Source organism: Carassius carassius, chromosome 30 (genome assembly GCF_963082965.1).
Source record: "Carassius carassius chromosome 30, fCarCar2.1, whole genome shotgun sequence".
Lineage (NCBI taxonomy): Eukaryota > Metazoa > Chordata > Actinopteri > Cypriniformes > Cyprinidae > Carassius > Carassius carassius.
The window spans coordinates 14,332,058-14,349,499 of NC_081784.1; the positions used below are offsets into that span (position 1 = coordinate 14,332,058).

Below are 17,442 nucleotides of genomic sequence, written 5' to 3' on the forward strand. Positions count from 1 at the left end.
TCATAAGAGTGTTGTATTAATTTTTCTTAAAATTCCTGTCATATGCACATAAACTGACAGTCACCACAAATAAGCTACTACTAAATATTGAAGAAACTTAATTTTCTGTAAAGTTGCTTTGCAATGATTTGTATCGTAAAAAGCCCTATACAAATAAACTTGAATTGAACTGAAAGAGTCATTTGTCCTAGAAACAGACTGTATGTTTTGTGCTATAGATTCACAATGGTGCTGCTTAGTAGTAGTGCAGGAAAATGTTTTTTGGAGCTTGACAAACACGGTCACTGTAAATGTTTTTTTATTGTGCTAAGATATTCTGGGTTCACAAAAAAAATATACACAATTTATGACATAATTGTAATTTCTGGCAGGACTATTCCTTTAATGAAAAAAATGCATACATCTGCAGGGGCACCGGTGTCAGTGACATCAGCTGAATAATAGATGCTCCTCTGAGGCAGCTGTGATCGTTCAGGTGGTGATCTGCATTTGTTTTGCATGTTGTCAGCCATGCTACTGCCTTTTAATCAGAGCTGCTAACAAAACTATTGTAAGGGTGCGTGTACATGAACAACCACTCACAGGTGTGTCCTCTCTGAGCTAAGCTGACAAATGAGAGACACTACAGATCATCCTGTTCAGTATATTGTGGATTCATGCATTTGTTGTAACAGAGTTGATGTTGAGAGATTGTTTATGAAAGCAAATACTACCGATTAGCATTCTCCAGGTGTTATAGACCCCCTTTGGAGTACACATACTTATAGTCATGTAATATACGTTTAAAAGGTCCCATGTAACCAGTGAAGATAGAAATTCGAGAAGAAGATTTATGAGGGCTGGTCTCTTTGTTTAGACTGTCATAGAGTTAGTGTGAGCGGGCTGTGCATTAGAGACTGTTTGAAAGAGCAGCGGCTTGTAGAGCTGTCAGCCTTGGCCTTATGAGACTCTTCTCATTAGCACCTCACTTGTCAAAGCAGACCCTTTCATTACAAGAGACTCGCAGACCTGCAGCTCAAGGCCTGAAAGCAGTTTGATCAATATCTTACTCAATACTTTCTCCCTCCAGCTACGCAGTGCACCTGTATGCAGCCACTGGTGAGACAGGTCAGTCGAGAAACAGTGTTAAAAGGCCACTGATTTCAGAGCCGTTTGTTGGAGGGAGGGAGAGAGGTCATTGGTCTACAGCCTGCAGCGAGAGGTCTGCCCTTCCTCTCTGCGCCGCCTCTCACTGTAAGCCGTGGAGAAGAATCGTGACACAATCTGCCTGGTCAGATCAGCGTGACTCTGCCATTCGAAATGCTTATTATGCCTTAATGGATTTGATTTTAATGAACATGACATCAGGCCGGGGGGTGTCAGATCAGCCTCTCGCATGTTCTTCTGTGAAAATTACAGTCAGATGCTTTTTTTGTCAGGGAAGGGTGTTTAATTAGATGGATACACATAGTAGAGATGCACAACATAAACACATATTGTACCTGTTGCAGGCTGGACTTAAACTGGACTCCTAAACCTGCATCACCTGCCTGAGCACCGTTGCTCTGTCTCTTGAGTCTCTGTTACAACACAGCTCCAACAGCAAATCAAATTTTTAAGGCGGAAATAATATATACAGTAGATGTACACATTTCTGATTACATGATTAACATTTGTATTCTCTTGAACCCGTTTTAACGAGCATGCACCTGTTAATCTATTCTCCACGTTCTTCAGTTTTCCTCCAAAGCCGCAGGTCTATTGATTCTCATTTGTGGCCTGACTGTGCATAGCAGTGCTTTTTCTCTAAGGCTAATGCTGCTTCATTGTAGTGGCTGGCCTGTTGGGACTGCATCCTCTCAGTAACAAGTGAATAATGAGAGTGGTTGTTTTTCAAAGTGGAATTAGTTGTTTTTGTTGATACGAGGACCACCGGGAGGTTAATGGAGAAACAGCAGTCCTGGTGGACGTTTGCAGTTCTCCTGCATTGATTTGTTTGTTCATTTATTCATGGGAAAGGTCTTGTAAGGCATTTGCACTTAAATAAAAATAAGAGAAATAAAGAAAAAAAGTATGTTGATATTTAATTCTGGTAGAGCTGACACTAAGCAGCTGTTTAGAAAACCATAGTCCATATGTTAATCATATTCCGCCTACAGCAATTTACAAAGCTACAGCAGCAGCACGTTTCACTCAGTGAAGGAGCTATATAATTTACACAATCACCCTGAAGATAAAGTCAGTTTTTCAACTGCTTTATGTGGTTTGTTCTATGCAAAGCCATTTAAAAGAAGGAAATTGGCATTGGTGTTATGAGAAATAGACAGTACCCTTGGGTCATATAATGGTGGTGATTTTAAAGATAAAGCCTTCTGGAAACAAATGCATTTGTGAAACCATGTATTCAACTACATTCAACTTTTTTTTTTCTTTTTTTTTTTTTTTCTTGCTGGAATTTTTTTTTTAGTTGCACACCAACATTTTCACTGAACTCATGTTATTTACTTATTTATTACACACTACTCTTCAAATGTATAAAATATTGTATCATGTACAAAATAAAATATTTTTTTTTGTTAACAATTGTTTGTTGAATTTTCTTCTGGGAACAGTTGTATAAAACCAAAATCAACTGTGCAAATTTAGAACCCATCCCACCCCCAGTAGACTTAAAAAATAAAATAAATGATAATAATAAAAATAATATCAATACATAACAAAAATCTTTTTTTTAAATATTAAAAATGTTAAATATATTTTTTATTTAAATGGTTTTATTTTTTGCAGTTCTGAAATCTGGAAATTATATTTCCATAATGTAACCCCATTATGTAATATTTAAATACACATTTTGCTGGAAAATATAATAATGTTGACTCCACTTTATAATCTGACAGTGACTGTAGTTTTGTGTTTTTGTTGTCTGTTAGGTCTCTTGTTGCAAATCTTGCAGCTGCTAATTGCTACAAGAAAGAGAAACACCTCGATCTGGAGGAGAACTGGAAACTTGTTGAGAAAGCCCAGGTTTACTACATCGCTGTAAGTAGAATTGCCTCTCTTGATGCTTTTGCCTTGTTTGCAGTTTGTCACCACATGATGTGATGTGTTAAAATTCAGTTTTTCAAGTTTTTGGCAGTTTGCTTATTCTTCTCTGAGCCAAACACAGAAAAATCTGATTGCAGAGGGTGCAACTTTTTCCTCTTGATGATGGATGAGAGATTTTTTTTGGGATGTGTGTTTTCAATTGAAACTGTGAAGTCCTGAAAGGTCGTAACTGGTACTGCAAGATGAGGGGTGGAGTGTAAAGCACAGTCGGTGCTCTTTGACCTGTGAGAGTCGAGAGCTTTTATCAACAGGTCACGAGGGGGTGGGATGTCTCACTCTGAAGGTCACCGACTGACCTGATGCCTTTATATACGGTGCATGTACCTTAAGCCCTTAAAAAAATAAGTTTGTCTAAGCGCTTGTCCACTTCACTAGTCAACTGTGCTGGTTAATTCTGAGTACACACCATGAGAAGAGATAGATGCAAAAAGCCACTGCTTGTAATTACAGGTAATCAAGGTTGGTGTGAAACGAGCGACCCCTATTACACTCCGACCTTATTGTTAATGAGCCATTGCAAATGTGATTGGGATGGCTCTCTGTGTGGGTCTGTACCTGCTTTAAGCTCCATTCATTGAGGGAAAGTCTGGCTTCTGCACAGGCTTGGACATCATTTGTTGAATACCTGTATTGTAGGAATGTGATTAACCTCGAGGCAGGAATCAGTCTTTGAAGCTCAATTTGGCAGCCATTGTAACGTGACACTCTAATCAAATCATTTTCGGCCCTGATTAAACATTTTTCATCACACTGTCATTTGGTGAATGGGAAGTTTGAGGCTATACATGAATATTGAGGAGCTGTTGCGTGTTGACGGCCTTTGTGTTTTCAAACTTGGCTGAATACGCCAACATTCACAGGAAAGTGCCCTGATGGCTCTGCCGCTTCATCGGCTTGCTGTCGCCATCACTTCTTTTCAGCATGTTTGTTGCATAAGCATGCAGTCGCACAAGGCGCTCCACCGAGCATCGAGATCCACATCAAGCTGTGCTATTGGATGAATGGCTGTCCTCGACGGCAAAGAACGCAAGCAAGCACATTCCAGTGTTTATTGAAAGTCTAGTCCCTGTTTTGTCAGTAGAGGCTTTTTGGTAGTGCTTGTTTGACAGCGATCCTTAGGGAGAGATGATAGTTTCTGTTGTGGATGCCTTGCTTAGTTTGTCCAAGGCTCAAATTTCAGCTGAGATTAGAGTGCTGAGCATCCCAGCGGGCAGGCTTGTTTTTCCTCCACAGGTCCAAACTGAGTCATGAATTCAGCTTCTCCAGGTGCACTGCAGGTCTCCGCTCCACAGACATGTTTAATGCATTTAGCCAAGCTGCACTTCAGCCACATTTTTCTTGTTCTCGCTCTCTCTCTTTCTGGCCAGAGGCTGCCCGGTGATGGTCGAGGAGTGTGAGAATTGATTATCCAGCCAGAGAAAGTTCATTACAGGAGTAGATCTTTTCCCACCTTAATGGTGGAGCGAAAGTTCCTGAATTCTGCCTCTGGTCTAAGAGTGGTGAGCAGGTAGAGATGGACATGGTCCCTAAGCGAGCCGACTCAACCATGTCAGGACCGAGGTCTCGACGGTCGAAATCTCTACGGAATTCCTTTTTGTTCTACACGAACTTGTTTCAGAGAAGGGACTCCAGAGCTTGTTTTGGCTAAACGTCAGATCCTGATTGTTTGAACTGAGGAACTGAAAACAGGCCGGTTGCAAATAAACTGAGCACTGTCGTCCTGCCAGTTATCTTGGAGTCTCTGTATTCAACTGACACAGGATTATGTAAGCGATTTCCTCTTCCATATAACCATCATAGGCTGTGGCACCAGCCAGTCTGGCCTTATGTATCAAGCCACATCTGTCTCTTTCTCTATCTCTCTCTCTCGCTCTTTCTCTAATTTTATTTTTATTTTGTAAGTATGAAATAACTGCACATACTGTACATTATTGTTTCTCCTCTATGCCCTATTCTGAAATGTGTCGTTTCTTACAAAGCTGATTGGTCTGAAAAGCAAGGTGTGCTTTGTTTGGCCAGCTGTCCATTGTGTTGTAATTGGACGAATGCCCCAAGCGTGTGATGTAAAAGTCACGCCACTTGTCATACTGTGGTGACGTGTGCCGGCACGACAAGACAAAAACAATAAAACCCATTACAAACAGGTTTGCATTTGTTTCACACAGTGGGGAAATAAATACTGATTATAATGACTTAGTCTTATTACCTGTGTAAACATAATACCATTAATACCATTTGTGATCTGCTCAAAACTTGGATTTGAATCATCAGTGGCTAATCCTTTACATATGTAAACTTACTGTGAGTCAGTGGCACACGTGACATAGACGTGACATAGACATGTGTGGGCATGCTTAAAGAAGCATTTTAGGAGGGCGTGGACAAGTCTTAACTTTTATAAAGAATATCTATTTGGATTTGAGTCTTTAGTCTTTGTAATTTTACGGATCTTTATGCACCAAGAGCTTGTAACTCCAAAGAGAAAGGAAGCCTTGAAATGACATCATATGACCCCTTTAATGTAGCTCTAATTCAGTCAAATGGAGAGTTGGTGAATTAGAATGGAAACAGGAAATGTATATGGATAACTGACACTGTAATTTAGCCACATTTTGGGTCTTCAGCATAAAACTGATTAATTAAATCCCAATTCATTTAAAATGCAAATATGTCGGCTGGGTTTATCATTGGTGGTTGTGCAAATATGTAATTGCCATGTAATTGGCAAGTGTGTGAGCCCATCTGTGAGATCACAATACAGTGGTGGTCAATCCTCAGCTCACCCCCTTAGAGAGCTCTTACACTAGACTGCTTCAAATCTGGTCCGATTCTCACATAGCTCCCTTGACATTATGGGATAGCACATTGTGATGGGACCCCAGTCCGCTGCCAGATTTCTTATCTGCTCTTTACGGAGTCATGGCCTTAGAATTATACCGTATCATGGCATCAATCAGGACTGCTCCATTTTCCACCGAAGCACCTCTCAGTAACCAGCTAGATTTACTCATTTAATGGTAAACAAGGACATATTGTGAATCATAAGTGCAAAGTTCTGCTTGATAGTCCTCCACGGTGCATTTTGCTGAGATTGTTTTTTAAAGAGGGTTGAGTGGAGACCATCCAGCGCCATTTCCACTTAATGCACTGTGGCATGCTTCAGTGCAGTGATAAGGGAGGCCTCCTTGAGCGGTAATCTCCATTGACCTTGTGTTCAGAGTGGAAGACATCCCTGTGTGAACATGAAACCATGCAACTTGCTCACTTTAACCTCAGGGATTGATTTTAATTTACCTTGGTGTTCTATTGAGAGGCTAGATATAGGCATTTCCTGAATGAAATACCAGTGCTTGCAAGGCATAAGAATAGTAGTGGTACAGGTTTAGCTAAAATGAAGTCTTGGTGTGAAAAATATAATTTATATTATATATAAATATTAATATTTTATGGACGTAGTGTCCATGACGTCACCTGTAAACTCCTGAAGAGCGTTTTTGAAGTTCAAAGTGTGCAGAGCGAGACGTCGCCATCTTGGCAGCACGTCACCGCGTGACACTCCTGGACAATCGAAAATGGGCAAAAAAGGCGGGAGCTGGTTGCTAAAGCCACGCCCACCTAGCTCGACAGCGGTGACAGCAGCGGCAATCCACCCCTCACTCAAGTGACCACGCCCTTAATTATGTAGAAATTTAAGGCTTTATATAATTTAAACGGATGAGTTATAAATAAATTCAACCCCCTCACAGTTGTCATGAAGGGCAAAATTTGCTATATAGACCAAATTTTTGCACCAGGTTGTAAACATGTTTTTTTACTGCTGTAAAGTTGGGCATTTTAACATGGGGATTGACTCACTTTTGCAGCCAGCCTCAAGTGGCCAGTCAATGAATTGCAGTTTTAGTCACTTCCTTGTTGACTTCATGAGAGAGAGTGGGAGGTTGCCACTCGGTATTTATACATACATAAAAATATACATAGTGCACAAACACATTATGGCCCGGTTTCACAGACAGGGCTTAGACTAAGCCAGGATTAGACCATAGATCAATTAGGACATTTAAGTAATTTTTATAAACATGCTTAAAAAAAAAACATTACCGATGTGCATCTTAAAACTAAAAAGGCACTGATATATTTTTAAGATCAGTCAGTGCAAGTTTATTTCAGTGGAAACAGCTCAGACTTACATTTTAGTCTAGGACTAGTCTTAAGCCCTGTCTGTGAAACCAGGGGTATGTATTTTATTTATTTTTTTTTATTATTATTGGATGCAATTAATCATGATTAATCATTTGAAGCACTAATTTGCTATACATTTATATCAGAGTGTACGTGTGTGTGTGTGTGTGTGTGTATTTTATAAGTTAAAATTGTTTAGGTTAAAATATAATTAAAACGAGATAAAATTATAGTATTATCTACAAAGTAATGTTTGGATTCACTTTGTAATGTAGTTCGGGCTCAATGAATTGCAAAAGTTAGACTTCTACACTAATGTTAGAGGTTTAAAATAAAACCCAAGCAGAGTGTTTGGGGAATATCAATACTGTGCTGTCTTGCAAACTATTTAAATATTAGCAGCAATACTCTTGATTGTTGTTCCCCCCCGTTTCTTCTGCTCCCCTCCCTCTTTCCTCAGTTTCATTCATCTGTAAATCAGATTAGCATGAGGGAGTTTGTGCGGTAAAGCACTGATTAATGATGCCTGCTGCCAACTCACAGCTCACCCGCTACCATAGGGTGCAATTGGACAAGAGGATAGTTAATAGATGCTTGGGCCGGGCAGTGCGCCTTTCTGCCACCGTGGCATGGCAGAGGACAGCACACAGGCAGAACAGCCATTTTTCAATAGAGAAGAGAAAGGAGAGGTAAGAGGAGGGAGGGAGGGGTGTTGAACTTGTGCCAAATGTTTGGTGGCAGACTGTTGCTAGGAAATCAGAATCCTGAGGCAGAGTGTTCAGAAAGACAGGAACAGAGCTACAAAAGACACACCAAAAATGGAGATGGATTTCAGAGATGGTGCACATTCTCTTAGACATGGATTGTTTATTTTGTAGTGATTTCTGTAAGAATGTCAAATTACGGTCAATGTCTATTAAAAGGGTGGTCCACATAAAAAGAAAAAAAAACATCTGTTATAATTTATTGCCTTTATATCGAAGGGAGATATTTAGCACAGTATCTGAGCTGCTGTTTTTCACATCTACCTCTAGTCACTCTATAGGCTTTCATTGTATGATATAAAGAGCAGCATGCACATTCTGCTAAATATCATCTTTCGTTTGTCATGCAAAAATAAGTCAGACAGATTTGGAAAAACATATCTGGGTGAGGAAATGTTCACGGGTGTTTAATTTTCAGGCATACAATATTTTTAAACCATTGTTTTTTTTCATAAACATTAGAAGAAAGTGTTTTGTTGTGTATTACACCCGAACATTAACCTCAGCAGGGTAAATCGCCTCTGCTCTATGGTCATTTTTAAATTAAAATAATAACCAATAAAATGGAAGCATTTGTATGGAGCCTTGAAATTTTTCATATATCATATTCCGGTCACACTTTATTTTAGGGTCCAATTCTCACTAATAACTAACCATTAACTATGACTTTTGCCTCAATTAACTCCTTATTTGCTGCTTATTAATAGTTTATAAGGTAGTTGTTAAGTTTAGGGTATTAGGTAGGATTATTGATGTCATGCATTATATGTACTTTATAAGCACTAATAAACAGCCAATATGTTAATAATAGACATGCTAATAAGCAAGTAGTTATTAGTGAGAATTGGACCCTATACTAAAGTGTTACCCATATTTCATATAATGTCATATTTTGTATTATATAATATATATTTGTTATTATTTTCAAGTAATAATTATTCAGATAAGCAATCAGTAAAACAACTTTATTATTCATATTTACAGTATAATAGCTGCCAGTGTGTTATTGTTAACTTTCATTATTTGAAACAAAATAAAGCTGAAATTAAAATGTAAATATTACATGGAAAACAGAGAATATGATAATGGGATTTACTGTACCTTCAAACCATCCTACAATACATAAATGTAAAGTGAAAATGTATTGTGTATTACACCTAAGCATTAACCTCAGTGTGTCAGTCTTCTCTGCTCTGAGTAAACACGTTGTCTCTGAAGGCACTGACATGCAACTGTTCTCTTAAAGAGACAGGAGCAGTCAAAGGTGTGCAAGTAGTCACGTTATGGGAGAGAGAGAAAATAGAAACAATGGGTGTGGTGAAGTGTGAGAGAGATGAAGATAATTAAAAGCGGGGCCCAGCGGGCCTCTGAGCCCCCAGCTGCAGATGGTTCTAGAGCAGCCCAGGGACATAAAAAAGGGGCTCTTGACACTTGCAGGCGTGTGCCAGTTCCATTGAGTGGATGCTTCGTCCAGAGAGGATGTGCCGTGGAGGTAGCTGTGAAAGGAAGTGTCACCTGTGAAGGAAAAAAAAAACACATTCTCTCTCTGTTTTTCTCTCTAACAGTATCTATAGCTCACTTTTCACATTGTGCATTTGCCTAGTGAGAGCTTTCAGACCTGTAAGTGCTATGGTGCTATGGTGCACACAAAGCAGGTTGAGCTATGTCTAAAATACTGTCAGCAGAGCAGGAGAGAGAGAGAGAGACCATTACAGCAAGCAGTATGGCAGCCTACACCCTGAAGAGGCATTATTCTCTCTCTCTTATTCTCCATCATCCCCTCTGTTTTTTTCCCTCTTCCTTTTTTCACCAATCAGACATCAGAGTTCCCTGGCAACAAAATTGGGCACCGGGTTGGGGGTGGGTTGTATTTCATACTCATAATGACACCTCGTTCACAAGGGCTCTGCTGATGATTTCAGCGAGGTGACTCGCAATGCCATCCCTCCCACGTAGGTATCGCTGCTTTTGCTCAGACACACACACGCTCGCACTCAGGCAGACCTCCTGCTGACCTTGAGCTGAATCTGGCGTCAGCTGCCTGCCAAACTGTAGCGCCACCCCACCCCACTCCGCCCAGAAAGATCACACAATGCAAATCCAGCTAGTGAAGGGAAGAATGTGACTGGCAGCCGCCCCAACACTGCAGGCTGGTCACTTTTAGTGCTGCTTTACTAGGGTTGCCACAATAGCATTATTTTACTAGTTGATACTAGTACCAATGAAATTTCATGCTTCTCTTTGTTAGCACAAAAACAAGTGTATATGCGCAACCAATTTTTAATTTAAACACCTGGGGGTAGTTGTGGCCTAATGGTTAGAGACTCGAACTTGTAACCCAAAGGTTGCGGGTTCCAGTCTTGGTACCGTCCGGGACTGTAGGTGGGTGGAGTGAATGGTCAAGACCCTTGAGGAAGGCACCGCAGCAAGAATGGCTGCCCATTTGGCTACATGTCATGTCATTTCACATAAGTATTATTGCATTACATTATATTATATTTTGTCTCCAAGCTGCTTGTATGTAGGCTCACAGAGATGCTGGAGAATAAACATGTACATAAACATATTTAATTAGTTAAATATGAGTATTAAAATAGTAACAAATTAAAAAGGAAACGTTATATGTAGCCTTTAAGTATTATTATATTACAGTATATTATATTATATTAATTGCAGATCATTTTTAATTAAATAGTTTTCTCTTTTTCTTGTTGGAAAGTCTATTATTTTTTTCATCAAACAAGAATCATACAAACATATTAATGATATGACAGAACCAATAATTTGTTTTTTATTTTTGTTTCCATGTAATATTATATAACAATCATTATTTTTTTCATTCTTAAATAATTGTTTTATTAATATTAAAGTAAAAAAAAAACAATCAGTAGTAAAAAACATTGCAGGTAAATTTTAATTTATCAAGTTCTATATCTTGCTGAAAGTGAAAGTGACATATACAGTATATATATATATATATATATATATATATATATATATATATATATATATATATATATATAAATAAAAAAAAATATATATAGGTATATATATATATAGGTGTATATATATATGTGTATATATATATATATAGGTGTATATATATATGTGTATATATATATATATATATATATATATATATAGGTGTATATATATATATATATATATAGGTGTATACATATATATATATATATATATATATATATAGGTATAGGTATATATATATATATATATATATATATAGGTATAGGTATAGGTATATATATATATATAGGTATATATATAGGTATATATATATATATATATATATATAGGTATATATATATATATATAGGTATATATATATATATATATATATATATATATATATATATATATATATATAGGTGTATATATATATATATATATATATATATATATAAATAAATAAATATATATATAGGTGTATATATATATAGGTATATATATATATATAGGTATATATATACAGTACAGACCAAAAGTTTGGAAACATTACTATTTTGAATGTTTTTGAAAGAAGTTTCTTCTGCTCATCAAGCCTGCATTTATTTGATCAAAAATACAGAAAAAACAGTAATATTGTGAAATATTATTACAACTTAAAATAATAGTTTGTTTGTATTCTATTTGAATATACTTTTTAAAAAATAATTTATTCCTGTGATGCAAAGCTGAATTTTCAGCATCATTACTCCAGCCTTCAGTGGCACATGTAACATCCAGTCTATCACATGATCATTTAGAAATCATTCTAATATTCTGATTTATTATGAGTGTTGGAAACAGTTCTGCTGTCTAATATATTTGATGAATAAAAGGCTAAAAAGAACTGCATTTATTCAAAATTAAAAAAAAATTCTAATATATATTCTAATAATATATTTTCTTTACTATCACTTTTTGTCAATTTAACACATCCTTGCTGAATAAAAGTATTTATTTTATTTAAAAAGAAGAAAAATATTACTGACCCCAAATTACTGACCAGTAGTGTATATTGTTATTACAAAATATTTATATTTTAAAAGCATTTTTACTTTTTATTCATCAAAGTATCCTAAAAAAGTATCACATGTTCTGAAAAAATATTAAGCAGCAGAACTGTTTCCAACTTTGATAATGAATCATCATATTAGAATGATTTCTAAAGGATCATGTGATAATGATCCTAAAAATTCAGCTTTGCATCACAGAAATAAATGATAATTTAAAGTATAATAAATTTAAAAACAATTATTTTAAATTGTAATAATATATCACAATATTACATTTTTTTCTGTATTTTTGATCAAATAAATGCAGGCTTGATGAGCAGAAGAAACTTCTTTTAAAAACATTAAAAATAGTAATGTTTCCAAACTTTTGGTCTGTACTTATATATACTACTTGACTAGTAAGTGCTCACATTTTCTTCATGTAAAATTATTATTATTTTTTTTTTTCATTTACAAGGCTACATTCACTCTTTGCAAACCTTAAGTAGATCTTTAAATGCACTTCATCTTGATTTGAATTGGTGTATGATTGGAGGTTACTGGCCGTGGACACTCTTGCAGAGATCTGCCATGTATGCATGAGTCATACTGTGAGTGAAATGGCTTGTTTAGTTTTTCTGTGGTCTGTGAATCTCATGCATGTGGGAGCAGGATACGTTTCTGATATCCTCACAAGTCAAGACAAGCCACCTTTATTTAGATAGCACTTTATACAATATAAACCGCTTCAACGCAGCTTCACTGTAATAAACAGGAAAATAACCCAATGCATGATGCAGACTTCATCAAATATGAGACAACACAGAGGAAGCGTTTTGTGGCCCAGACTGCTGTACCAAGGGAGAAACCAAATTAATCATAAACCCTTGCTAAATGAATCTATCAATTTCATCTAGTAATAATATTGCACTTATAATCTGTTTACCATTTTATTATTTTGTCTAATAGCAGTCAGTAATGGTGAGGTCCTACATGATGATAAGAGCCTAATTGTACAAATTATACGCACGTTGCATCTTAGCCATTAGCCTCACTCCCCCTTTTACCAATTCATTTATGCATGCGTAGAGCAAACACAGCAGCAGCCAGTTAGGTATTATTTGCCATGTGTCTAATTTGCTGCGAATCAGGAAGGCATTTGTGCTGGTTGGGGAGAGGAGGCTGTTTACCCAGCGGAGACATGCTTGCAGTATAAGTGAAGCATCATTAGCTGACGTGAGTGCACATGGGGTTGTGTGTTATAACGTGATGCTATGGCATCTCCTTTGACAACTTGTGATTGGTTTTCAGTCTCGTTTATTCACTGCACACATCAGTTACTGTGTCCGTGTGTACCATTTAAAGAATTTACTTTAAGAAATGAATACATTTATTCTGCAAAAATGCATTAAATTGATATTGACAGTAAATACATTTATATTATTGTAAAAGATTTCTGTTTCTTGACCAAATCAGCATATTAAAGCATATTAAGCTGCTGAAAAGTCAGCTTTGCCATCACAGAAATAAATTAATTTTAAAATATATTTAAATAGAATTTATTTATAAAATAAATAGAAAACAGTCAAATAAAATTGTACAATATTACTGTTTTTATTGTATCAAATAAATGCAGCCTTTTGTGAGGATAAGAGATGTATATAAAAAAAAATAAAATAAAATAAAATAAAATTCTTACTGGTCCCAAATTTTTGAAAGGTGTTGTTAAATGAGTAGAGAAACTTTTGTTGAAATGACAAAATGTGGTTTGAATGATCAGATCACAAAACATTTTGTCTTTCTATTCTTTCGGTTTCTTCCAATTAAGCCAGTTAACCTTTCTTTTTTTTTTTTTACTTGAGCACATTTATATTTACACACATTCTTTTACAGGTCAGGCCAGCAGGTTTCACTACATTTGTGAGGACATTTTCAGAAAAGCGAGTGCCCTCCAAAAGTTCCAGTAAAAGCACACACTCAGGGGAACAGCACTCAAGCACAGTCGATGCCTCTAAAGTGTACACACACTCTTACGCTCATTGTCGTAAACCTTCTTCAAACACAAACCTTTCCTGTCGCTGAATAGGACTCGAAGCGATCAAAGCCTCATGTTTTCGCGTGTTAGATGAACATTTGATCTGACGGAGTGCTCTCCACGGCCGATGGAAACCCCTCTTCCTGCCTGCCCCCGGGGAGGAAGCGACCGGCTGAGAGGTCAGGCTAATATTTAGAGATGATAAGGGGATACCGCTGGAGGTCTCCAGGCCTCTTGTTACGGGTTAGTTACACTGCTCCGAGAAACCCCTCCTTCACGCCACCCTTCAGACACGGGATCGCTGCTCTACCAGACACTCCAGCTGAAACATTTATGTGCCGTGGCCGTGAAATTGCCACGAGTAGATGAAGTGCGGAGACACCCGAGTTGCAGCTGATTGTTTTTTAATGCGTTGAGCATTGAGACTCAAATATTACTACACATATTACTACACAGATCCGAGTAGAGGGGAGGAGTTTGCCGATATGATAAGATCAATAAAATATCACAGTGTGTTAAATACTGGATCAAGTACATGCTGAGATGAGAATGCTAAATGACATTTGAATACATCTCGTTCTATTGATCTGATTCTCCAATTTGTTTAGAATCCTTTCTCTTGGGTCGATCGGAGACTTAGGGGCTACCTGAGTGAGACGATATTGCCCTGAACTTCACTTCACCCGTGTTTATACAGCTAAAGGCACAGTCTGTGGTATGCTTAATACTGTCTTTTCCTAAGATTTATGAGCACTTTTGGGGCCCCAAAGAGAAGAGATGAAGTTTCCTTCAAAGCAGCAATTCACCTTGTCAATTATTAGCAGCGGCGGTTGGGTTGGCGGATCCCAGCTATGTGTGTGAGAAGAGTTAGAGTAACACTGTGCAGATGTTTGGGCATAGAGCAGATGTCAAGAACGGGGGTTTGGGGAAGAAGGGATTCACACTTCTCTCAGAGCGATTGCTCATTTTACATCATCTGCAATTATTGATAGCTAATGAGGTGCACGTTTACGCAAATCCCTTCTTTCTTGTGTATCTAGAGCCCCAATGTGGACGCGCTTGCATCTAGCTTATTTAGGCACTGAGATTTTTCCAAAAAACAAAAGCGGTTGTAAGTTATTTTGTTCTCTGGTACACCGGAGCTCTCCTTTTTTTTCACTTTCTGAGAGTCAGCGCTGGTGTGAAGTGAACTGGTTTGGGTGAGCGTATGTTTAGCTTTTGGTTGGCACATGTACTGAACACCTGAATATCCTTTTACCTTTTGTTATTTTTGACTTTATACAGTCTTTTTTCTTTATAGTCCTATAAAATGTTTTTGTGATACATGTTTGGAAGCATGCTCGGTGAAACATGAAATGTCTTAGCCCTGAGTTGTAATTTTTTCTGTTTACTTTCCTCTGGACTATGATGTTAACAAGCGATTTCTGATTTATTTGTATATTGTGTTCAATTTAAGCTGTGTTTTTGGCTGTAACCTGGCACACCTGGCTGAGGCCCATCATACAGCCTCCAGGGCACCAGCTGAAAGAGGCAGCAGCAATGCAGCTGTACTCCCACACACACTCTCCCTCCTAGAAACAAGACATGCTCCATCCATAACAGCCACCTTAAGCCTCCTGGTTGGATGCTGTGGTCAAGTTTAAGACATGTAGGATATGCCAGCGCAGAGCAGTGAGTATCAAGTACATGTAGGGGTCGTCTGACCTTCATTCATCTGATCTTTTCTGACATTTTTCAAACATTTAAAAAAAAGAAAAATGAAATAAGAGGATTAAATCTGACTGTATTTGGGTTTTTCTTCAACTTTGGTTATTTTAATGTCCTAGAGGCTTTTTTATCATTCAAAAAAAATTATCACATTAACATGGTCTTGGGAATGTTTTACCTTCAGCATTTAGTTTTTGCTATTTTTCAAATGGCCAGTATGTAGAGATTTTATGACTTTACCCTTCTACCAAACCCAGACTTTTAATCTTCAACTTTGTAAATCCATCATACAAATGGGATTTATTACATAGAAAATTTTATATATTTTAAATATGGCTGACACAGTTGTAATGCACAGTTATTAAATTACATTTTGAACATTTCTGGAATTAAAATTTATACCTAGCATTTTTTGTACCTTACATAAACACTGTTCAGTTATATTCACACTTTGTCACAATAAAAACAACACTGTACAATTGTTTAAAATGTTTATTTTTCAAAAAATGAGTATAATTGTCTACCAAGTATGAGATGTGATGTAGTAGGGAGTAAATACAGAGAAATCAAGGTAAACTTATTTTCAGAAAAGTGTAAAAACGTTATTTAACTGTCTATTTAGGGTACTCAAATTCTAGCTACAATAGGAGATTATCCTTAAAAAGGCAAAATGTTTAACAGTTTATTTCCACCACAAAATGCTATTGAACACAATACATGATTAGATGTGGTGGGAATGATACATATTTAGTTAGTGATGAACTAAACTAGTGAGAGAGTGAAAAGTGTTTCTCAAAAGTTTATTTTCTAAAGACCAAAATGTTCATAGTTGAAGAATCACCCATATAGCAGCCTCTAAAGTATTTATCCTAGAACATGACCTCTTAGCATAATAGACCGTCTTGTGCCTGTTTATGGAGCCAGTGACAAGAAACTATTTAAAGAGCTATTAGCCAGTGACATAACAAGGTGACGTCATGGAGCACTCTGTGATGGGCTCATCATCTGTGGTTTGCTGGAAGATCTGAGTCACCAAACAGGAAGAGCAAAAATGGATGAGATGAGGAAGTAAATCTGAAAGAACAAGATTCCGGCTCCGGTCAGAGTCTTGACTCTATCAGTATCTCAGATGTCAGCCGTGTCCATTAAGGGATTCAACAGATCATCATTCATGAGAGCAGCAGGCTGCTATGGAAATCACATCTTAGTAATAACATTACATGATATTAAAGTGCTTTGTCTAGGCATTTTCTCTTAGTTAAGCATATTGTTCCCCAGTGTATTCATAGGTATGTTTAATTCCGTGACTATGCACATTTATTTTATAGAAATTGAATTGCATTAATAAATTAGCACTTTTCCTACTTTTCACACAGAAATACTAATGAGCGCTTAGAATTACCCATAACAATCGTGCAGGCGTGGAGCTTTTATTAGGCCTGTTAATGGTAAGTGCTGAATTCCCCACAGTTTTGGGTGCTGTGCCTGACTCTGGAGTCTCCAGCACTCCAGTGCATGAATAATCAAACGGTTCCATTAATGAGAACCGAGCTGGATCAAGACTGCGGGCTTTGCGATACGCTTAAATATGAGTTTGAAGCAGCGCAGCTGGTGGGTATGCGCACATCAGGATGTGATGCGGGGGCATTTCTGCCCTGGGATCTTTCTCAGAAAGAAG

General features: G+C 37.2%; 1 protein-coding gene across 4 annotated transcripts in view; it reads left to right on the forward strand.

Annotated features, from left to right (window-relative positions):
• The window catches only part of LOC132110695 (adenosine kinase-like), a 160,210-nt gene that overhangs the window by 84,582 nt on the left and 58,186 nt on the right, over positions 1 to 17,442 (forward strand). For all 4 annotated transcript variants that reach the window (XM_059517525.1, XM_059517521.1, XM_059517523.1 and 1 more), the window contains exon 6: positions 2,910 to 3,018. In XM_059517525.1, coding sequence (XP_059373508.1) covers positions 2,910 to 3,018 — 109 coding nt within the window. The remainder of the gene's footprint in view (positions 1 to 2,909; positions 3,019 to 17,442) is intronic.